This window comes from Budorcas taxicolor, chromosome 14 (assembly GCF_023091745.1).
Source record: "Budorcas taxicolor isolate Tak-1 chromosome 14, Takin1.1, whole genome shotgun sequence".
Lineage (NCBI taxonomy): Eukaryota > Metazoa > Chordata > Mammalia > Artiodactyla > Bovidae > Budorcas > Budorcas taxicolor.
Window position 1 is genome coordinate 68,085,499 of NC_068923.1, and position 24,301 is coordinate 68,109,799.

Genomic DNA, 24,301 nt, shown 5'->3' on the forward strand with positions numbered 1-24,301 from the left:
ATACCTGTGACCTGTGCTTGCAATTACAATCTTATCTCCTGGTTTCCATGTTACTGCTTCTTGTAAAATCAAAGTCCGTTCCCCTGCCTTTGCAGTATGAGCCAAACGAGTCCAGATCACAGGAACAGGCAGACCTGGAGCCAACATAAAAACCAACTGAGAGTTTCCTCAGGTATGTCTTCTGGAATACTAAGAGTTTTATGCATTTTAATCTCCTGGATTGTATAACTTTGAGAAGATTCATTTTAACTTAGCATCTTATACCTTTCTCTAAAAAAAAAAAAACACATTTAGAGTGCTTGCTTTATAAAAGTAACAGCCACATTTGTAATAACACGTATGGGCCTCCACATTTTGTAAAAGTCCTTCTGCAATGATATATTTCATTTATGACAATCTCCTTTATGTAAACTCAGTATAAATGGCATCATTTTGCCATTTATGTCCAACTCTCTGCGACCCCATGGACTGTAGCCCACCAGGCTCCTCTGTCCATGGGATTTCCCAGGCAAGAACACTGGAGCGGGTAGCCATTTTCTTCCCCAGAATAGTATGGTACTCTTGATAAAATGGCCAGAGGCATACATTGATAACATGGGCAGAGGCCTATTACCTTTGTCTTTGTTGATAGGAGTTGCTTAAATTGATAATCTGGAGACAAATGAAATGTGTAAATTTCTGAAAATTTCATTAGTGTATATATTTAGCCCAATGCAGGACATACATGGTCATAATCGGGTATCATGTTTATATATTATAAACTTATAAAAGAAGTAGATTATTACAATAGAGAGGGCTTCCCAGGTGGCACTAGTGGTAAAGAACCCACCTGCCAATGCAGGAGACATAAGACATGTGGGCCTGATTCCTGGGTTGGGAAGATCCCCTGGAAGAAGGCATGGCAACCCACTCCAGTATTCTTGCCTGGAGAATCCCATGGACAGAGGAGCCCAGTGGGCTACATAGAGTCCATAGGGTCACACAGAGTCAGACACGACTGAAGTGACTTAGCACGCATGCACATTACAATAGAGAAGACTTCATATAAAAAGGTTCACACCATACTTCCTTTAAACAATGCTACCCTGACACCACAAACAGGATTATGATAATTTTTATTTGCTGATAATTTTCCAGAATGTAGTTACAGAAAAGTGCAACTATAAATTTATAGTTGTATGTTAGAAAGAGCCCATTTTAAAATACAAATGGAAGACGTGACAATTTTTGCTTCCAGACTTAATGCTTTTCTATTCAGATCAGATGAATAAAGAAAACAATCAATATGGACTGTCTCAAGTGCTAAATTAGGCAAACAATGTGACCGAAGGGCTTTCCAGGAGTGACCTTGGTTGTGTGTCTTGGTGGTCTGTAGGGGCTTACCTGGCCTGTGTGAAGGAGGAAAGAGATAAAGGGGAGTAAAGAGAGAATACATAAAGACAGGAGAAGCTTGGTAAGGCTACATTTAGAGAGTTATCAGGAGGATTATCTCTGGCTTCTTGGCTAGTCTCTCCTGGACCAATTCCCTGAGCCATACCGTGCAGATCCAGGATTCCTTCCCTCACAGCCAGCGTTTTGGCGCCATATACTGGGAGTTCAGGAGACCTCAGGTGCCCGTGCAAGGTAATGACCGCCCTGTGTTGAAATGGAGCTGCTTCTGTCCCAATCTGCAAGGGATTTCACGAGCATCACTCAAAAAGCTGAAACTCATTAGCCACGATTGTAATCACCCAAAAGCAAATTCCTTCCTACTCTCCCCTCTTTTGAGAATGGATTACTCCATTCTCAGTATGGAGAGACAGTTAAACCTTACATTTTCTAGTCAGTCAAATACACTGTGTCAGACCTTTGGAAGGTATACTGATTGACTTTGGCCACATACAGCTCAGAGGTAATATTTTTTTGCACTATTTAGATTTCTTCCCTCTGAAAGTATGCTTTGTCTTCGCATTAAAAGCACAAAAATATTCTGGGAAACTTTTACAATCCAGAAAAAAAGACTTTATGCTAAGAACTGAGATCTACAAAAAGATATATTGGTGAGAGTATAGCATAATTAACTGTCCATTTCACACATGATATTTTAAACAGAAATGGAGAGAGGTTATCAATAAGTTATCTCATATACCTGCAGAATGCCTCCATCTGTAATTAGAATATTTTCTGCCTGGAGTTCAATGTCAGCTTCATGAAATATTAGAGTTCCGCCTAAAAACCATACAATTTTGAAATATATTACAAGGAAAATTCATATTAAAAGCTATTTATTAAGTTATACATTAAAAATTTGATTTCTTATTCCTATCTGCTATCACTATGCATGTAACTTCAGTTCTTTGGCAATATGAAGTAAAATCAAACCGCAAGCCAGATTATTTTCCCTTGATCATTTGTTATTTTAAATGCTACTAAATAGTGCAGCTACAGTTTCTAGTTCTATAAACACAGGACCTCAAATTTAAATTAAGAACAAAATATTGAAAGAAAAGAAAAATACTTTTTATAGAAAGTACTGTAATGTCAACATTAGCACCGAACTTTTATCCACTAATTTGCACCAGCAATAGCCATAGCCTATGATTAGCATAATTAAAGAATGTGCTGGGATACATTTTTTAAGAGACTGATGTAGATTTGTGGACAGTAAAACTTCACTTGTTCCAATGTTCAATAGTTATTAACTTCAAAGAAGTGAAACACTGCTATTATGACAGGATTTGAAACCAAAACAAAATGCAAAGGTCTTTGATTAGCTAAGCCCATTATGGCAAAGCTTTATATATTAAAGCTCGAAGTATTTTATTCTTGCCAATTATTCTTTCTTTTATACACAGTTGTAACAGTTCTGGTTTTTAATTTTCTGTATTAAAAATAGAGTATTAAGAAGCAGAGAGAACTTTGGGTAACAGTTGAAAGCAGGTTCACAGGCAAAGGTTAAACCACAATCTGACATTCAAGAGGAGCAAGAGGGGGTCATTTAGTATAAAATTTAACGAATCTCCATGGTTTTTACAATCCCCAGGACCCACTATACTAGTTTTTCTAAATAGGAAATACTATTTTTTTTAATTCACTCCATGTGGATTCATTTACACATATACACACACAAACACTCACAGTTATTGAAACAAAAGTTTAAGAAATATTTAACTTTAAAAAACATGCTTACCCATATGAATGTGGTACACTCTGATATTTTCTATTATATTTTATTAAAAACATTCTGGTGGCAACACAATAAATAATTTCATAACAAATGGATAATAACATTCAATTTAATAAATTCAACACTACACTCTGAATTTGAAACATGATATAACTGTGGATGTTCATAATCATGAATCTTGATTAAATTAACCTCACAGAACCATTTCATAGGCAGAGTCTTAGAAACAGATTTTCAGAAATTTACCTTGAATAAGCAACATTTTTAGGATGGGGGTATTTTGATCCAGCAAAATTATCTGTCCTTTTGTAATAACAACTAGGGAGCCTTCTTCTGGGGGAGATTTTCCTCCCCATGAGGAGTTGGAGGACCAAGTATCCACATACAGGAAGTCAGCATTAGCCTGTAATAGAACACAAGAGACTTAAAAAATTTAATTCAAAGATTTCATTATTTCTCAAAATGAAGATATCTAAGACAATGAACATTTTCATTAATAATTACCTGCAACCCAGAATAATCAGAAGTCTGAAATTATAAACATTTTAGTAATAAGTAAAAAAAAAACAAACCCTACTTTAAATTTATTATAATCACATCTCAGTTATTTTTTGGAGAAATTAACAAAGTAAAAAGTCCATTACTAGTGACTTCACTTCCCATAAGGCTAGTTTTTCTACAGCTGAGGCTACTCTATGCCACAGCACTGTTACCCGTTTGGCCAGGCCGGTGCTCCTGATGCTGACATGGACTGGAGCCCACCCTGAAGGAGAGCGGGCATTTGTCATGCAGATGATACATGTCTTGTTGGAATACTCAACATCACATGTGGCTTCAGCTACGGTAACGAGAACATCCTCTACATTTTCACTGAAAAGTATAAAGAAGGAAAACAAAACACTGATGTTTTTCTCAAGTTTCTAGGTCACACTGACAAACCCTTATTTGTATTATTGTAAAAATAATGATCTTACCCCATGAGCTATCAAAGTGCAGACTGACACTTTTTTCAGTAGTAAAACTTTAAAATATTTGTTGAGAAAAAAGTAAACAAAGAGATTAAGAGGTTGGGAAATAAAACTATATAAACTAGCAAGTTCTGCAGCACTGGAGAAAAAAATGCTTCGGTTCAAATTATTGAAAGATTCTACATTCTTCTCCAAAATGGCACTTTAATAAGTGACTTTCTGTGATCATTTTGTCTAGCTGACATTTTTGCCATATTCACAGACTTTGGGACTTAACCACTGTGTAAAAATGCAAGTCCAATGTAGTTATAAGTATGTGAGGAATTAGCTTTGCCTGCTATGATTTAAATGATCTGGGGTTTTGAAGTCAGCCTTAACTACTTGAAGGATGATGGCAGTGCAGTACATAAGTTTGAGCCAAAATAATGAACATGTTTAGGAAGAAGGAATCTAAATAGTTACAATGAAATGGATCTGGTGCTTGAAGAGATGTTTCATTTAACCAATGAAGCAGATGATGGTGGAAATGAGATTTGGGGGAAAGCATAACAGGAAAGTGATTTATACTTGTGATGTTACTAGGATATGGGGAAAATCAATATCTTCTTTTAGTTTTCTAACCATAAAACGGGATTTTAAAATATCTATGAAGGTAAGCCAGGAAGATTCTGTGGAGTAGAAAGGTTTCTGACACAGAGTATGCAGTCAGTAAATAGTCGTGTGGCTTTTCAGCAGATGGGTACACACTGTAAGTGCTCAGTTGCTCAGCTGTGTTCGATTCTTTGCAACCCCATGGACTGTAGCCCGCCAGGCTCGAGTTTCCATTTCCTCCTCATTCCGACCCAGGGGATCAAACCCATGTCTCTTGCAGCTCCTGCACTGGCAGGCGGATTCGTTACCGCTGTGCCACCTGGAAACCCAGGTACACATTGTTGTTTGTTGTTTAGTCACAAAATCGTGTCTGACTGTTCTGCAACTCCATGGACTGTGGCCTCCAGGCTCCTCTGTCCATGGCATTTCAGGCAAGAATACTGCAGTGGGTTGCCATTTCCTTCTCTAGATACACATTATTTGACTATATTTAAACACTGTCCTGGCACATGAGAAAGCAGGTGTAATGGCTTGAGTCTGGAAAGACACACTCATGTACGTGTAATGTGAAGACAGTACCTGAAGCCTGATCCCCAGACTGTAAGTCTGGTGCCCCCTGCTGTACTGCCTCTCTTGGGAGCTATTTTGGTGATGAATGGCGTCATTGACATGTTGTATGTAAAAGTAGCCGTGGACTGAGAGGAATCCTTCCCGTTGACCACACTCACTTCACAGGCTTGCTCGGGTCCCCTCCCTGTGATAGGAGGACATCCAACTGAGTTCAGTTCTGCTATCAGGCCCTTACTTATGTCCAAAACCCCCAAATATTTTCAATAACACCTTCCTTCCCCAAAGTCACTTTCACTGGCTATATGTTAGTTAAAAAGGATGTCTAGCAACAGTCAAAAACCTCACAAAATAAATGCACATTATCACCAGAGAAAAAACCCTTAGGTCTTTCCTCAGAGGCTCTTACTATAGATGATTCTACAAACCTGCCTGTTCAGTTTTCCAGTCCTAGAGGATTCAACACTGCAAATTAGAGAGGAAGGAACAGAGAGCCACTCACAGCAGGTGCACTGACAATGGCAAGGAGTGGCAGTTAAAAGCAGGGTAAGAGACAGAAAAACTACAGAAATGCAATCCAAAAATGTTGAAAAAAGAAGCAGAGCGCGTGTTAAGGCAAACAAATCTTGACAGATATTGATAGCATTGCTGCATTAAAAAAAAAAAATCAGATTACCAACTCTGATGTTAAAATGATAAACAAGCCCTGTCACAAAATGTTACATTTTCTTAAATATTCTTTACGAAATCAGAAGAAGCAAAAATGTTTAGAAAAGCTTCATCAAATTTTGTTAATGCTTTAAAAGATCTTTATATATAAACCATATCCTTTATTCATCTGTATGATTCTCTTTGGTTCTTCTTAAATTTGCTAGATAATTAAAGTTTGTTGTGTACTTAAGATGTCCGATATTTAAACTTCACAATAACCCATCGAATTAGGGTTAGTATTATCTCCTTTCAATAGTTGGACACATTGAAGCAGAAAGGAGTTGAGTCACTTAGCTGAGATGACAGTGGTAGAACAAATTCAGTTCAGTTCAGTTCAGTCACTCAGTCGTGTCTGACTCTTTGCGACCCCGTGAATCGCAGCACTCCAGGCCTCCCTGTCCATCACCAACTCCCGGAGTTCACTCAGACTCACGTCCATCGAGTCAGTGATGCCATCCAGCTATCTCATCCTGTCGTCCCCTTCTCCTCCTGCCCCTAATCCAGCATCAGAGTCTTTTCCAAAGAGTCAACTCTTCGCATGAGGTGGCCAAAATACTGGAGTTTCAGCTTCAGCATCATTCCCTCCAAAGAAATCCCAGGGCCGATCTCCTTCAGAATGGACTGGTTGGATCTCCTTGCAGTCCAAGGGACTCTCAAGAGTCTTCTCCAACACCACAGTTCAAAAGCATCAATTCTTCGGTGCTCGGCTTTCTTCACAGTTCAAGTCTCACATCCATACATGACTACTGGAAAAACCATAGCCTTGACTAGACGGACCTTTGTTGGCAAAGCAATGTCTCTGCTTTTGAATATGCTATCTAGGTTGGTCATAACTTTCCTTCCAAGGAGTAAGCGTCTTTTAATTTCGTGGCTGCAGTCACCATCTGCAGTGATTTTGGAGCCCCAAAAAATAAAGTCTGTCATTGTTTCCACTGTTTCCCCATCTATCTGCCATGAAGTGATGGGACTGGATGCCATGATCTTTGTTTTCTAAATGTTCAGTTTAAGCCAACTTTTTTACTCTCCACTTTTACTTTCATCAAGAGGCTTTTTAGTTCCTCTTCACTTTCTGCCATAAGGGTGGTGTCATCTGCATATCTGAGGTTATTGATATTTCTCCTGGCAATCTCGATTCCAGCTTGTGCTTCTTCCAGCCCAGGGTTTCTCATGATGTATTCTGCATAGAAGTTAAATAAGCAGGGTGACAATATACAGCCTTGATGCACTCCTTTTTCTATTTGGAACCAGTCTGTTGTTCCATGTCCAGTTCTAACTGGTGCTTCCTACCCTGCATGTAGATTTCTCAAGAGGCAGGTCAGGTGGTCTGGTATTCCCATCTCTTTCAGAATTTTCCACAGTTTTTTGTGATCCACACAGTCAAAGGCTTTGGCATAGTCAAGAAAGCAGAAATAGATGTTTTTCTGGAACTCTCTTGCTTTTTCGATGATCCAGTGGATGTTGGCAATTTGATCTCTGGTTCCTCTGCCTTTTCTAAAACCAGCTTCAGGGGCTCCTTAAAGGGAGGGCTTTTAACCATTAGATAAAAATACGTAAGAGTGGACTTCCCTGGTGGTCTACTGGTTAATAATCCACTTGTCAATGCAGGAGACATGGGCTCTGGCCCTGGTCTGGGAGGATTCCACGTGCTGCAGGGAAACTAAACCCGTGCACCACACTACTGAACCCGTGTGCTCCTACAGCCTGTGCTCACAGCAAGAGAGGCCACCGCAATGAGAAGCCTGCGCGCCGCAAGGAAGAGCGGCCCCTGCTGGCCCCAACTAGCGAAAGCCTGTGCAAAAAGCAACGCAGGCCCAGTGCAGCCAAAGGTAAACAAATAATTTTAAAAATTTCAAAATAAATAACAGTAATAATAATAGCAAGTCACGGATCATGTTTTGGATATCATTCTATCCACTTTACACACATTGGCTTATCAAGCCTCACAATAAGTAGGCTAATTATTTTCCTTTTACAGAGGAGGCAACCAAGGCACTGGGAGGTTGAATAACTTGCTCAGAAACACAGCCTGGGTTGTCATCTCGGCAATGAATTATCAGAATTCACTTCCTTCATAACATTATACTATATATATATATGTATATGGTACCATATATATATACTATGTATATGGTATACTGTACCATATGCCAACATCTGCTGGATCATGGAAAAAGCAAGAGAGTTCCAGAAAAACATCTATTTCTGCTTTATTCCCTATGCCAAAGCCTTTGACTGTGTGGATCACAAAAAACTGTGGAAAATTCTGAAAGAGATGGGAATACCAGACCACCTGACCTGCCTCTTGAGAAATCTGTATGCAGGTCAGGAAGCAACAGTTAGAACTGGACATGGAACAACAGACTGGTTCCAAATAGGAAAAGGAGTACGTCAAGGCTGTATATTGTCACCCTGCTTATTTAACTTCTATGCAGAGTACATCATGAGAAACCCTGGGCTGGAAGAAGCACAAGCTAGAATCAAGATTGCCAGGAGAAATATCAATCACCTCAGATATGCAGATGACACCACCCTTACGGCAGAAAGTGAAGAGGAACTAAAAAGCCTCTTGATGAAAGTGAAAGAGGAGAGTGAAAAAGTTGGCTTAAAGCTCAGCATTCAGAAAATGAAGATCATGGCATCTGGTCCTATCACTTCATGGCAGATAGATGGGCAAACAGTGGAAACAGTGTCAGACTTTACTTTTTTGGGCTCCAAAATCACTGCAGATGGTGACTGCAGCCATGAAATTAAAAGACGCTTACTCCTTGGAAGGAAAGTTATGACCAAACTAGATAGCATACTCAAAAGCAGAGACATTACTTGGCCGACTAAGGTCCGTCTAGTCAAGGCTATGGTTTTTCCTGTGGTCATGTATGGATGTGAGACTTGAACTGTGAAGAAAGCCGAGCACCGAAGAATTGATGCTTTTGAACTGTGGTGTTGGAGAAGACTCTTGAGAGTCCCTTGGACTGCAAGGAGATCCAACCAGTCCATTCTGAAGGAGATCGGCCCTGGGATTTCTTTGGAGGGAATGATGCTGAAGCTGAAACTCCAGTATTTTGGCCACCTCATGTGAAGAGTTGACTCATTGGAAAAGACTCTGATGCTGAGAGGGATTGGGGGCAGGAGGAGAAGGGGACGACAGAGGATGAGATAGCTGGATGGCATCACTGACTCGATGGATGTGAGTCTGAGTGAACTCCGGGAGTTGGTGATGGACAGGGAGGCCTGGCGTGCTGCAATTCATAGGGTCGCAAGAGTCGGACACGACTGAGTGACTGAACTGAACTAAACTGTACCACGTAAGGGCTTCCCTTGTGGCTCAGAGGTTAAAGAGTCTACCTCTGATGCGGGAGACCCGGGTTTAATCCCTGGGTCAGGAAGATCCCCTGGAGAAGACACTATCCTAACTTAAAGGAAAAGCTAATACTCCAATAGGTACTAAAAACTTGTTTTCCATTTGGTATGCTCCTTATGTAATAAACCAAAAAACTGCAATTTGTTATAAACAATTCAGTTTAACTCACATATCATGAATCTTGTAAATACACAAGGGTAGAAAACAAAATTCTGAAGAAACTGCTGAAAATCAGGAAATTCATAAAGTTGATTCAGTTGCCCTAATGAACACTAAACCTTGAAAAAGAAGAAACTCTGACTGATCTCTATAAAATCAAACAGTTCTCAAAGACTGCCATTCTTTTTCTGACTGTGCATGCTAAGTTCCTTCAGTCATGTCTGACTCTGTGTGACTCTATGGACTGTAGCTTGCCAGGCTCCTCTGTCCATGGGATTCTCCAGGCAAGAAAACTGGAGTGTGCTGCCATGCTCTCCTCCAGGGGACTACTTACCATTACTTGGTGGAATGTTACATAATAATGTTGTGCGATTAGATTTCAGTTTGTCGACTGCACATTTTGAGCCACACACTAACACAACTGAATTTTGTGGATTAAACCCAGTGCCTGTCACAGTCATGGTTTGACCACCACCGAAGCTCCCTAGTGAAGACATATAAGAAGGAAAGACAAAGCTAATGAAAAGAAAACCTCATCTGTACATATATTTAACACCTGGAATGGAAGCTACTTTCATTAAATGAAAAGATTCTTAGAACTGGAAATTTTTATACTATTGCAATAGAATCTCTTTTGATTGCAGTGTTTTAAACCCCTCACTGAGTAAATGTCACATTTAGTCATTTATTTAAACTACTTCTAGGAATTTCAATTTTATTTAATGGAATTGTCACAAAGAATTTGAGTAGTCAAAACACAAATGTAAAATTACTATTTTAGTTAAAAGTACATTGGTTATAATTTCTTAAGGTTTTTAACCACTAAAATAATTTTCAAACAGAAAAAGATATTTATTTATGTAGACATAATTATATGTCAGTGATATTTAAATATGTTTTTTTAAAACATTTCCACATATAATCTGGACATTTTCAATAGTATTAAAATTTAAACATATTCTATAGCATGAAGAGAAATATAGGCATTAAACAAATATTTTGAAACGATGGATACCTTTGCATGCTTCTTTACTTGATACATAAACAAAAATAATTTAATGTGCTACAGGAACTATACATTTTAGCAGGGTTGGAAGAATATGTTTCTTTCTAAATAGGTGTTTACTGAAACAATGTAAAATATTTCCAGGCTCTGGCACATTCATGCTTACCTTGGCTTGGATGAATACTGTCAATAGTAAGTGGGTACTTAAATACAACTGTAGACATGGCAAAGCCTTTTGTTTTGTGATGCATCGTGACAGGAAAAGTGCCACCAGCATGATCACCAACAATGCATTGCAATACAGTATCATTGACCTTGGTCACATTACACTGTGTGCTACTTATCATCACCAAAATTTCCAAGATGTCAGTACCAAAATTAGATCCAGTGACCTGAATTTCAGTTTCAGGAGGACCTTAAAAAGAAAGACAGTCCATTATCTATCCTATACATATACATACCTAAACTCTAATAGTTAGATATGCATTTAAAGACATACCTATTCACCTACATAAACAAAATTATATCTAGTATTTTAAAACTAATAAACAATACATGTCATACACATTTTGGCTATAATTTCATTGCAGTCTTTGGTATCTTAAGATATTTATATCAATGTTTATTATTTTCCAGTGCATCTGTCCATTCTACAGATGGAAGTTATAAGTTACTCATAATTCAGATTAATGGAAAAGAGAGAATAAAATAGAGAAGATCTAGAGTTAGGAAGGAAGGACGAATGCCTGAAAGATAAAAATGAATGCCTGAGTAGTGGGTGGTGCGTTAAGAGTATATTTCAGGGATGAAACTTATTTTGTAAAACTTTTGGTACTTTCTTGACATTTGCAACCCTTCTGAGGAATGAACTATTTTTTCTTCACTCAGATATTTTCAATATGCATGACTTGATAAACAAATCATGATATATAAATAATTAGGTGTAAGATAATCAACACAGAAATAAGGAATTAAAGATATAGATGAAAGTTGATGCTAATGCCTTGAAAAAATGAAACTGTAATAAAGTATTTCAATCTTTCTGTTCCCTTCCTTCCATCTTTTGACAAAAAGCATTGAGGGCATTACACACATGGAATTTTTCACAGGTCATCCAAACACATACTTATATACCTAAACAATAAATGAGTAGATATTAATCAACCTAACTTGTTACAAATGCAGAATCACCAAGTAGTAGTTGGTTTTTAATTCAACCAGTGATAGTAAAAATAACCATATAATTGACCATAGTAAGCATCACTGAAATGTAAGTTGTCATTTTAAAGACCATAGATATTAATGAGATCTTTCATGTTAAGAATAGTTTTAGGATATAAGATTTTACAATGTTTTAAGGTCTTAAAGTTTTAATCTTGTCTGGTATTTGCACTTTTCAAATGGAAGCACTGTTCTAAGAACGACCTATACCTTGTGTCTCTTCAGTAAATAAAATAGCTCAGTTCTCACTTGTCTACAAGTCTCTTCTATCTTCAGATATGCTGCTTTCAAAGATACATTCAGAGTGAGATGAGACAGAAATGGTTCATGGAAATAAGGAGCATATGTCAATATCTAGTTCTTCATTTGCAATGATTACAAATATATGGGGGAGATGGACAGGGCGGCCTGGTGTGCTGTGATTCATGGGGTCGCAAAGAGTTGGACACAACTGAGCGACTGAACTGAACTGAGCTGAACTGATGCCATTGTTATTGCTAATATTTACTTTTTAAAATTCTAAATGAAAAAACTTGATGTCTAACAGAAAATTTCAATAGCAAGCTTCTTGAAAGCAGAGAATACATCTTACCCATGACACTGTAAACTAACAAAGACTTTTTTTTAAAGGCCAACATTTAATAAGTTCTTGATTAAGGGAACTTTTAAGTTGCATTATATGAATGAACTTCTATAACCTTATGAGAAAGGTATCTGCATGTATAAGGAATCTGATATTTTAAGAAACTTATCCAAAGTTTCACCACTGAAAAGTAGAACAGAGAAGATGTGAACCCAGGTATCTAGGCCATGTTCTCAGCCATGAGACTATAGCTGCCTCTCCAGAACTTATTACATGGATCATAAGCATTCCAACAGCTTGAAGATGATCAGAAACAGCACAGCACAGTGACAAAGGATCAAGAAGCCACTCCATCTATTCTTAGCTTAGAAAAACAACTCACACCAAATAATTAAGTAAATATTGTTTTATAATATTTTTTCCATCTGAATGGGCCAATTACTCCCTTAAGAAGAATTTTGTTGTGTTAATAATCAACTTAAGTTTCATGCAAACAAAAGAACAACTACTTATGAATTTTAACAGGTTTTTCCTGTGCCATATCAACACCAATGACACAAACTAATGACCAGTTTTATCGATAGATATTCATCTATTTCTTCCTCATTTCAAAATTAGTTCAAGTTCATGGGGATTTTTTTTTTAAATAGAAGTGGGAATTTCAGTGCAATTATGATCTCAAGAATGTACAAAAATAATCACAAAATAGACACTATGTGCTGTGCTTAGTTGCTCAGTTGTGTATGATTCTTTGTGACCCTATGGGCTCCTCTATCCATGGGGATTCTCCAGGCAAGAATACTGGAGTGGTTTGTCATGCCCTCCTCCAGGGAATCTTCCAGACCTGGGAATCAAACCCAGGTCTCCCACATTCCAGGCAGCTTCTTTACCATCTGAGCCACCAGGGAAGCCCAAGAATATACAAAAAATAATCACAAAACAGAGACTATACAGAACTCAAATCCCACATATTGATTCAGCGGTATTGTCTAAAAACAATCTTAATAATCATTTGTAAACATTATTTCAATTCTATGCTAACAAATATTACTGATCATATTATATCAAGACACCCAAAAGGCAGGTCTTGGAGTACCTGTACTTGGGACAATCCCTTTGAGAAGTGGAGTATCTTCCAAGGCATACATAAATGACAGAGGTGGGTACGCGACTGCATTCACAGAGACCTTCACACTGACCCTTCCAGCTGTCCCTGCCGGGGTACGGCAGTGGATGTCACTGGAATTGACAGAAAGAATTTGACAAGGTTCATCCCCAACAGTGACTGTGGTGTTGCCCGGAGAGAAGCCATTTCCTGTGACCATCAGAGTAGTTCCACCCCCAATGCTTCCAGAAGTCGGGGTGACAGATGCTACTGCAGGGCTGCTGACTGTCAAGTTTCCCAGAGCCAAGCCCTTTGTTCGCACCACCACACTAAGAGAATGAAGTCCAGCCGGAAGGGGAGTCATGAGAACAGTGATGTTATTTTCATTAACATCGACTGCTCTGAACTGTTGGTTTCCAATGAAAACAGAAATGTCCTCTAAGGCAGTGCCAAAACCTTCCCCTTCAATAAGAACTTTTTCAGATCTTTGGAGAGAGTTTGGGAAGATTCTTGTTACAAACACAGCAATGCTTTCTAAGTAGGAAAAGGTGCAGTTCCCCTGACACTGAGCAGACACCCCGTGGATTAGAAGATTTACTTTCACAAGCTGTTGGGGTGCAGGAGATGTTTCACATTCAATGGCTGTATAATTCACTGACAGAACTTTACATGGAAAATGACCCATCAGGACTTGTGCACCAGCAGAAGAAACTGCAAATCCAGAGCCTTTTATGGTCACTTTGGTCATTCCTGTAGTTGACCCTGCATTTGGTGATATCATGTCGATGTTTGGCAGAAGTACAAACCGCCTATCAAATTCACTGGACAGTGTGTTGATGGCAGTGCCCAGGTTGTAGACAGTTACTGTGACAATTTCCCTGATGCCAACATCCATTGAGTTTTGAGGGTCAATACAACACACAAGGGAATTGTTACTACTTTCTTCTACAACACAGGGATAGCTACCAATTTTAACCTGAAAGTAAAATGAACAGATGAACAAGTCAATACATTACTCTAGCATGAACTTAAATTTTGTATTAGCAATGACTAAATTTGAAAAATTGATCATGTGAAAACTTTTTATTCATAAAATTAATTTGGGAGACTGATTAAGGTATATTTTGGATTGACCTTAAAACTAAACTATGAGGACTTCCCTGGTGGTCCAGAGGCTGGAACTCTGGGCTCCCAGTGCAGGGGGCCTGGGTTTGATCTCTGGTTGGGAAACTAGATCCCACATGCCACAACTAAGACTCAGAGCAGCCAAATAAATAAATAAATATTTTTTAAAAACCAAAACTATGACCATACACAAATATTCATAGCTACATTATTGATAATAGCCAAAAAGGTGAAAAGAACCCCAATATCCATGAACAAATGGGTGGATAAATAAACTGTATACCTTATGCAATGGAATATTATTCAGCTGAAGAAGAAATGAAGTACTGCTACATGGTACATCGTGGATGAAACTTGAAAACGCTATGCTTAGTGAATACAGCTAGTCACAAATGACCACATATTCTACGATTCTATTTACAAGAATATTCACAATAGGCAAATCCACAGAGACAGAAGGATTCATGGTTGTCTAGGGAGGGCTAGAGGTATGGAGGGGTTGTGGATAATATCTAATGGTCATGGGGTTCCTTTTTGGAGTAATGAAAATATTTTAAAATTGACCACAGTAATGGATACACAACTCTGTGAATATACTAAAAGCTTCTGAATTTTGCACATTAAATAAATGCATTGTATGGTATATGAATTATATTGCAATTGAACTGCTATAAATTAAACTATGAGGTTACGGATGAAACATCTTCCTTGTATGCATATACAGAAGTAAAAAGAAGATCTTTATAGTCTTACCTTATTAGCACATGTGAGATTACTGAAGCCACGTCCAGTAATTGTTACCAATTCATTTAGTGTTCCGATGGATGGACTAATGTGGCTTATAGATGGGGAAAGACAACTTGAAAGCTCAAAGAGCAATCTCTCTGAATTTTCAGCCCTGGTACTGTTCAGGCCACACAGGGGTTCTCTTGCTTGGCAGCCTGCCACAGAGCTTCCCAAGTGCAAACTCACAGGTCTGCCTTTAAACAAAAGAACTGCTTGTAAGTCATGGATAAAATTCTAAAACAAGAACTGTTTTCAGGCTACATTACTCTATTTTGATGATGGTGGTTTATATTCTGGTAAATCCTTTCTATTTTTCAAAGAACAAGAGGAGCCCCAGGCACTGCAAAGTTAAAAGACCTGGACAAAGATGATATGGTTAAGAGTGAATATAAGATTAATTTTTCAATTTCTCTAAGGCCAGATCCTATGGGGAAAATAAAAGAAAAACATTATCTCACATTTTAATATATTTTCAGATACTCAGAGAGTATCAGAACTTTTTCACATTACATCTCATTTGAGGCACATGAGGATTCTGCAGACTGGCAGGACAATATTAACATGACCCTCATTTTATAGAATAAATGCTAGCCTCAGAGCAGTCCCGACCCTTTCAAGGTCGTGCGGCTAGTAAGAGGCAGTCAGAGCCAGTCATCTGCCTCCTACTTCAGAAAGACTGCATACACCCCGGGTTTCCATCTTTAACTGAAGGGACAGGGTTTCCACCTTTAACCTTCTTACCCTGAGCATATGTGGCTTCAGTGCCCCCCACAAACAGGTGCAGGGGAATGTGACTGGTTTCAGCTGGTAAAACGTTAATGACTCCTTGGAGAAAAATGGAGTGAGCCTCATCAACATACCCGCTGCTGTAATAATGGATTCCAGGTGAAGTAAACTGGTAAGAAAATGAACCTGCCATAAAATGAGATTGTACATAATAAATATAAGCAATTAATGCATCTTTGAAAATAAATTTGAAATGATCCTTCAAACGCACATACAGATGACAGGTTTTCAAGCATATGATATTTCAGCAGAAGTAGTAAGGAAATGACTATCAAAAGACCATAAAATGGCTATAAAAGAGCTGTCCTGTATAATGAAATTCTATTCCATAAAGGCAAGAGCCAGCATTAGTTTTTCTAGAAAAAACATGTGATATCTGGCATAACTTACTGACTCCTACAGAAAAACTCAACAGGCAATGAAAAATAGTTCGTGAATAAGAAGTTCAAGCTGCTACACATTAAGAACAAAATGGGCAGTCTAAAAGGCACATCGTACTCTAAGTTGTCCTGGAAGACTGATTTTAAAGCTAATTTCAATCAACAGAAATTCATTACTTGCTACCAGATTGGCATCACTGAAACACATACTTCAGTCTTCTTTGTATTTTGTTTGTTTCAATATATTTTTCTGGTTGATTATTTCAGAATGAAAAGAGATATATCTGATACCAAAACTCAACTCTGATGTACAAAATACCTTGCAGGCATTCATTAAGAATATTTTATAAATTTGAAGTATTTCGTGATAACAATAAAATGTCAACTAAACCATATCCTGTATTTGTATGTATTATTTATGCAAAAGTATTTTAAATCTAAACAAATATATTTTTATTATATTTGGGAAAAAGAAACATGACACAAAATGCAGCAAAGTGGAAACATACCTGATGCAGATTTTTCTCTTCCGTTGGTAAATCCTTTTCCATCATAAGTTACACTTCCAGGACTGGAGACAGAGAAAACGCTGTATCCTATTCCCCTGAGATATGGATGTGCTCGCCAAAGCCATGTCACTGTGTCTCCCACAGACACATTTAAGACTGATGGTGACCAGGCATAACCTAATCCATGTACTGGGAGCAATTAAGTCATATTTTTTTAAAAGAAAAAAGGAAAATTAGGAAAAATTCTTAATAACTATCTTTGAAAATATTTCCTTTTTATATAGCCACTAGTGAAAAAAATTTCAGTTAACATTATAAAATTTTTATGTGTCTAACTCAAACACATAATAAAAATAAACAGAAATAATGGAAAGTTAGATCATGTGAAGCTAAGGAAAAGATAAATCACACAACTTCAAAACTGATAACTAAGAGACAATTTGCAAAAAATCAGAGTCAATAAACAAAATTGTTCAGAAATATCACATGGGGTTATTTTTAAAAGCGATGATCAATTCTTTAAACTCAAAAATTTTCTCAGGCATTGAGGCATGCAAAATTCTACATAATTTCAATTTGGATATTTATTTAGAAAGCCACAGTGTGAAACAAACTATAGTAATTCAGAAGATTCTGTATGGCAATAAAACCAAATGGCAATTCCTGAACTTGGAAATTTTAAACCTAGCCTTCTTAGACTCAAGTCTACCACTGATTCATACTATATGTGGCCCCCTATGTCAAATGGATAAATTCTACAGAAACCATAAACAAATTATACAAAGAAATAACAATACTTATGCTCTGAATACTCTGAAGTATTGTAAGTAAAAATCTAATTTCAAGGTAACATGCCTCCATTATTTACAACATATAAAGGCCATCTTATACCTGAATCTTCCCCATTGTTGGTAATTCTGAATACATTCCCTGTTGAATGTAGAACACATTTTATGACAGTTTCTGATGATGATGTCACATTGCAAGGGAAGGACCCTGGAAAGAATAAAGATGGGGGAAAAAAACATTTTCTCAAATAGTTTTTGAGAAATACGGAGATGAAGCCTAAGTAGTAGACAGTCAAAGCCCTACAAAAGCTCCAATTACACAGGTAGGATCTTTGGTACTTTTTTCTGATAGTAATTATGTTTGAGTACTGGTTAGTTTTAGAACAGAGACCTCTCATTTAAAGTGTTTGATACACATTAAATATTCAGACTATTTACTGAAGATGATGAAGGACAGTGAAGCCTGCAGTGCTGCAATCCATGGGGTTACAAAGAGTTGGACACAACTGAGTTACTGAACAATAATAACAAACTATTGGAATAAAAAACAGTTTCTTTTTTACCCGCCAACCAAATACACTTAACCTTTTATACATTAATAGAAAATACGAAGCTTCCATGACTGAGAGTATTTGTGTAATAACTCAGCACCCACAGCGCATCGTTTAAGATAAGAAATATGATAACAGCCCTCCTGTGAGTATGAAATTATTACCTAAAAGTACAGTGTTCTCAGTTGGGATCATGCTGAATCCCAAACCCATTATAGTGATTTCAGTTCCACCATATAAGGAGCCTTTTTGTGGAAACATGTTGGTCACTTCCAAAATATACTGTATAGAAGCACTTGACTTGTCTCTGCAAAAGAAAAATTAACAGCTATTTCAAGGAGCCTTCCATGGGGCCATGTTGCTTAACTCTACTTAGGACATGATTCATTTAAGAGAAAATAATTGAATATCTGATTACCATACCTTGTTGATGCAAAACCCCAGTTTCTGACTTCAACACAGATATCATGTTTTCCAGGAGACAACTTGGGCAAAAGGCATCTAATATCTGTGAAGTTCCAGTGCAGGACCTGGCAGGATTTACCTCCAACATAGACCTCCATGTTTTGTGTCAGTTCATTTCCAAAGTTATAACCCTTAATCATTAAATTAACTTCTCCTATTATTTTAAAAGGAAAGAAAATTTTACAGAAAGAGTCCATGTATTATCTAGTGCAAAATTTGAATATTAAGTAAACCAACTCATCTCTTATCTTTCATTGGATTTAGGACATCCTAACACTTTGACTGCATGGATCACAATAAACTGTGGAAAATTCTGAAAGAGATGGAAATACCAGACCACCTGACCTGCCTCTTGAGAAACCTATATGCAGGGCAGGAAGCAACAGTTAGAACTGGACATGGAACAACAGACTGGTTCCAAATAGGAAAAGGACTACGTCAAGGCTGTATATTGTCACCCTGCTTGTTTAACTTCTATGCAGAGTACATCATGAGAAACACTGGGCTGGAAGAAGCACAAGCTGGAAACAAGATTGCCAGGAGAAATATCAATAACCTCAGATATGCATGTGACACCACCCATATGGCAGAAAGTGAAGAGGAACTAAAAAGCCTCTTGATGAACGTGAAAGAGGAGAGTGAAAAAGTTGGCTTAAAGCTCAACATTCAGAAAACGAAGATCATGGCATCTGGTCCCATCACTTCATGGGAAATAGATGGGGAAACAGTGGAAACAGTGTCAGACTTTATTTTGGGGGGCTCCAGAATCACTGCAGATGGTGACTGCAGCCATGAAATTAAAAGACGCTTACTCCTTGGAAGGAAAGTTATGACCAACCTAGATAGCATATTCAAAAGCAGAAACATTACTTTGCCAACAAAGGTCCGTCTAGTCAAGGCTATGGTTCTTCCAGTAGTCATGTATGGATGCAAGAGTTGGACTGTGAAGAAAGCTGAGCACCGAAGAATTGATGCGTTTGAACTGTGGTGTTAGAGAAGACTCTTGAGAGTCCCTTGGACTGCAAGGAGATCCAACCAGTCCATTCTGAAGATCAACCCTGGGATTTCTTTGGAGGGAATGATGCTGAAGCTGAAACTCCAGTACTTTGGCCACCTCATGCGAAGAGTTGACTCATTGGAAAAGACTCTGATGCTGGGAGGGATTGGGGGCAGGAGGAGAAGGGGACGACAGAGGATGAGATGGCTGGATGGCATCACCAACTCAATGGACATGAGTCTGAGTGAACTCCAGGAGTTGGTGATGAACAGGGAGGCCTGGCGAGCTGTGATTCATGGGGTCGCAAAGAGTCAGACACGACTAAGCGACTGAACTGAACTGATCTGAACACTTTCAGAGGTAAAAGAAAATCAGTGAAAGAATTGATAGCTGCCAGAGGGAGATAAAATTCATGTTCAATTTTTAACAGGGAAAAGAAGATGGCAAAGAATTTTTTTTAATTTAAATTTTTCTTATTGAATATGTTCTAAGTGATATAATAAACAGACCAGTTCATAGTTAAAAAAGAAAACCTGTGACAGGTTTTGCTTCAAGAAACATAACTGCAGGAGAAACTGTTTCAAAAGCCTGTCCAGAAATGGCACATGGAAATATATTATTATATATGTATTCTGTTCTGTTCTGTTCAGTTCTGCCCAGTCACGTCCAACTCTTTGTGATCGCATAGACTGCAGCACGCCAGGCCTCTGCCACTCACCATCTCCCGAAGTTTGCCCAAGTTCATGTCCATTGCATCAGACAAATACATATATTGTCCAATGCACTGGATATACACACATATATCAAATGACTAATTTTATTGAAGAATTCCTTACCCAGTATTGTCCGTACTTTTGGACTAAAATCGGTTATAACTGGAGTCTGTAAACAATTATAACTATAAGCATTTTTTGCTGTGGCTTGAACTCCACTGGTGATAACTGAAATATCAACTGTACCCTCAGTTCTCTGAAACAAGAGGGAAAAATAAAACAATTAGAAAATACTAAATGTTAAGATACAGAAATTCAATGGCTAAAAGCAAAAAGAATCTCTCAAAATAAACCTTTAAAGATTTTTTTTCCCCAGTCATTGAATCAGAGTAATTACCAGATACTTTGAAAGTTGTGATGTCAAAGCAGGAAAGTTATTGTATCAAATGTAGGTTATATGTTTAAATTCTTAGATAAAGGTATATGATAGAGTGGTTTTCTAATGCTGGGAGGGATTGGGAGCAGAAGGAGAAGGGGACGACATAGGATGAGATGGCTCGATGGACATGAGTCTGGGTGAACTCCGGGAGATGGTGATGGACAGGGAGGCCTGGCGTGCTGTGATTCATGGGGTCGCAAGGAGTCGGACACGACTGAGCGACTGAACTGAACTGAACTGAACTGATGATCAATTCAAACACATCTACATTACTGGATTCCCCAGAGTTCTTCAATGTTTGGACAAGTGATTCTCTAATTAATAAAGCATATGATACTAAAATTTTTGAGTCTTTTGCTCTTAAAATAGGCTTGAATGAAATATGTATTCCTTTTCATTGACAAAGGACATTATTATAGCTTTTGTTGACATGGTTCCAGAATCCAAGACTGGAACCTAAGAAAAATATGTGATACTTTCACCAATACAGCATACAATTCCCAATTAGGAAAAACAGTTTTCCCAGCATCTAGTATTTACTTAGTGCCCACTCAGTATTTAACTGAATGACATAATTTAAATGAAGTTTTAATTTGCTATATCCCCCAAATTCTTATCTCCATCATTCAGTCCAATGCATGCTCAAATTCGGGGCTTCCCTAGTAGTTCAGCTGGTAAAGAATCCACCTGCAATGCAAGAGATCCCCGTTTGATTCTTAGGTCGGGAAGATCCCTTGGGGAAGGGATAGGCTATCCACCCCAGTATTCTTGGGCTTCCCTGGTGGCTCGGATGGTAAAGAATCTGCTTGCAGTGTGGGAGACCTGGGTTCAATCCCTGGGTTTGGAAGATCCCCTGGAGAAGGGAATGGCTACCCACTCCAATATTCTGGCCTGGAGAATTCTATGGACAAAGGAGCTTGGCAGGCTACAGTCCATGGGGTCACAAAGAGTCGGACATGACTGAGCAACTTTCACTTCACATCAACTACATAATAATATATACACTTAATTGCCTATAGCCTTAGATATTAGTGACTTAATTAATCATCTTTCTGCACAGGACTTCCCTGTTGGCTCAGACGGTAAAGCGTCTGTCTACAACGTGGGAGACCTGGGTTCAATCCCTGGGTCGGGAAGTTCCTTGGAGAAGGAAATGGCAACCCATTCCAGTACTCTTGCCTAGAAAATCCCATGGACGGAAGAGCCTGGTATCCATGGGGTCGCAGAGTCGGACACGACTGAGCAACTTCACTTTCTGCACACAGTAAGTAAAACAGTTTTGGTTTAAATTTAAACACTATTTTTAAAAATAGAGGAACAATGGGTGGTCCTAAAATGTAAAATTCTATGGGAAAACTCACATTTTGTGTGTTTTGTCAACAAACTGAAACTTTAACACATTTAATGTATTTATATATTCCTTTAAAAAACCCAAAATGTCTAGAGTTGCTTCCCTTAATTTTTTATACTATTTATTACTGGTATATTTTTTCATCCTTGGATTTTCCTGGTCAACTCCCATTCATCATCCTTCCACCTCTGACAAGACATGAACCTGCTCATGAAACTCTTTCTGACATCCTCTCCCCACTGTATTTTATCTTCACTTGTGTGTTTACTTCTATTATTTCAAATGAAACACACTATTTAACATTAGTTTATGTGTCTCTCTTCCTCAATGATGTTAAGTATCTAGATTGTGGACATAATATTTTGTATTTGGATCTCGGCAGAAAAATGTTAAAGAGCATAATGAACCTCTGTACTCATTAGGTAGTAAATAAGGCATTTGTTTCACCCTCTACTGAGATGCTCCTTAATTCGCACAATTTCAGAGTTAGAAAAGAATGACCAAAACTGGATGCCTTACTTTTGGTGTTCTGCAGGTTATTTTATTCAAATCCCCTTCAATTACATTGCAGGTTTCATTTCCGACTAATACCTTTGAATATTCATGAAAGCCAAATCCAGATACAGTCAGAAGAGTACCACCTTCATTAGTAAAAACACAAAATCAAGTAACAACAAAAACACAATAGATTAACAATAACAAAAAGACACTTTGGCAGTAATCTAACTCATCATTCAAGAATTGTCTAATCATCCAAGAGATGGGTTGGCAAGTAGATCAAGGACCACATAGCCTGAGCTACAGAGTCTAGAATTGTAAAGGGGCTGGGCTAGGTGACTGAATGAAATAACACAGATTTGCAACTAACATTTGCTTCTGGACATTCATAGCAGCAACTGCTATTTTCCATAGTGTCTTCTTCATCCTAAACAGAAATGATGCTATTTGTATTTATTCAACTAGTGGGAAATGAGAGTGAATTATTTTTAAGTAAATTAAAAACCCCAACAAAATAAAAATAACCTAAAATATAAACAGAGAACACACCCAAAAGATCAAGGCCAAAGCACAAAATCCAAAACTAAGCATGATCAAACAAACAAGCAAACAAAACACAAAAGAAATAAAGCAAGACTGGAAAAATGCGTTATTTTCTTTCATCTTCTGCATCAGCCTCCCTTTCCCCAATTTATTCCTCGAACTTTTTCTGGGTCAAGTAGCTCCACTGAGACTGTGATTACAAATGGAGCAGTTGGTAAGCAAAATAATAACTAATAAATCTTATCTTGACATAATTAATGAGCTTATTATAGAAACATGTAATAATTGATGATATTAATTCAATAACCTAAGACGTAGTAGGAGCAGTCACCCTGACTTGTGCTTCATAAGAAACAAAAGAATTAGTCATCCAGGCAATCACTGTGCCTTCCGAATGAGGTGTTTCCTTTGTTCTATACGAGGAAGGTTTGGAGTCCTCTCCCTTCACCCTGTTCTAGAAATAGTTCCATGAAATGAATGATGGAAATATGGGCAATTTTCCTTTGTTTGAAACAATTAACTGTTACCTGCGAGGCTTCCAGAAGCAGGCCAGATGTGTGAGATCTGACTCTGATAAGTGAAGTGGAATCCCTTCTCCTCTACATTCCGTGCTCGTCCAACATCAGCGATGGACACAGCAACTGGGAAACGCCCAGCACTTCCGTTCAGAATCTGGCATTTGATCTCATTTTCTTGTGATAAAAGAAGAAGAAAATGGTCAAGAAATGTTTTTGTTGTATAAAATTACTGACATTTTATGTTTGCAAATATAAAAGTGGCCTTCATTTTTATATTCCAAAGAAACATATCTGAAGAAAACTACTCATATATTAATGGGAGGAAAACCTTTACAATCTACCTAATGCTATGAATCAGACCCTCCCAGAAAAAGAGGAAGGTAAAATAAGAATGAAGGCAGAGTAAACAATTTGCTC

The 24,301-nt window shown here is 37.9% G+C and overlaps 1 protein-coding gene across 1 annotated transcript in view; it reads right to left on the minus strand.

The window, feature by feature from the left end:
• Nucleotides 1-24,301, minus strand: part of PKHD1L1 (PKHD1 like 1) — a 180,267-nt gene that overhangs the window by 80,958 nt on the left and 75,008 nt on the right. The window contains exons 29-46 of the mRNA XM_052651713.1: nt 23,894-24,058; nt 22,845-22,966; nt 20,659-20,791; nt 18,784-18,979; nt 18,525-18,667; nt 17,913-18,017; nt 17,022-17,210; nt 16,088-16,258; nt 15,314-15,540; nt 13,427-14,411; nt 10,693-10,941; nt 9,855-10,004; nt 5,305-5,479; nt 3,880-4,036; nt 3,413-3,569; nt 2,129-2,208; nt 1,538-1,667; nt 5-134 (exon numbers count right to left, since the gene is read on the minus strand). Coding sequence (XP_052507673.1) covers nt 5-134; nt 1,538-1,667; nt 2,129-2,208; nt 3,413-3,569; nt 3,880-4,036; nt 5,305-5,479; nt 9,855-10,004; nt 10,693-10,941; nt 13,427-14,411; nt 15,314-15,540; nt 16,088-16,258; nt 17,022-17,210; nt 17,913-18,017; nt 18,525-18,667; nt 18,784-18,979; nt 20,659-20,791; nt 22,845-22,966; nt 23,894-24,058 — 3,664 coding nt within the window. The remainder of the gene's footprint in view (nt 1-4; nt 135-1,537; nt 1,668-2,128; nt 2,209-3,412; nt 3,570-3,879; nt 4,037-5,304; nt 5,480-9,854; nt 10,005-10,692; nt 10,942-13,426; nt 14,412-15,313; nt 15,541-16,087; nt 16,259-17,021; nt 17,211-17,912; nt 18,018-18,524; nt 18,668-18,783; nt 18,980-20,658; nt 20,792-22,844; nt 22,967-23,893; nt 24,059-24,301) is intronic.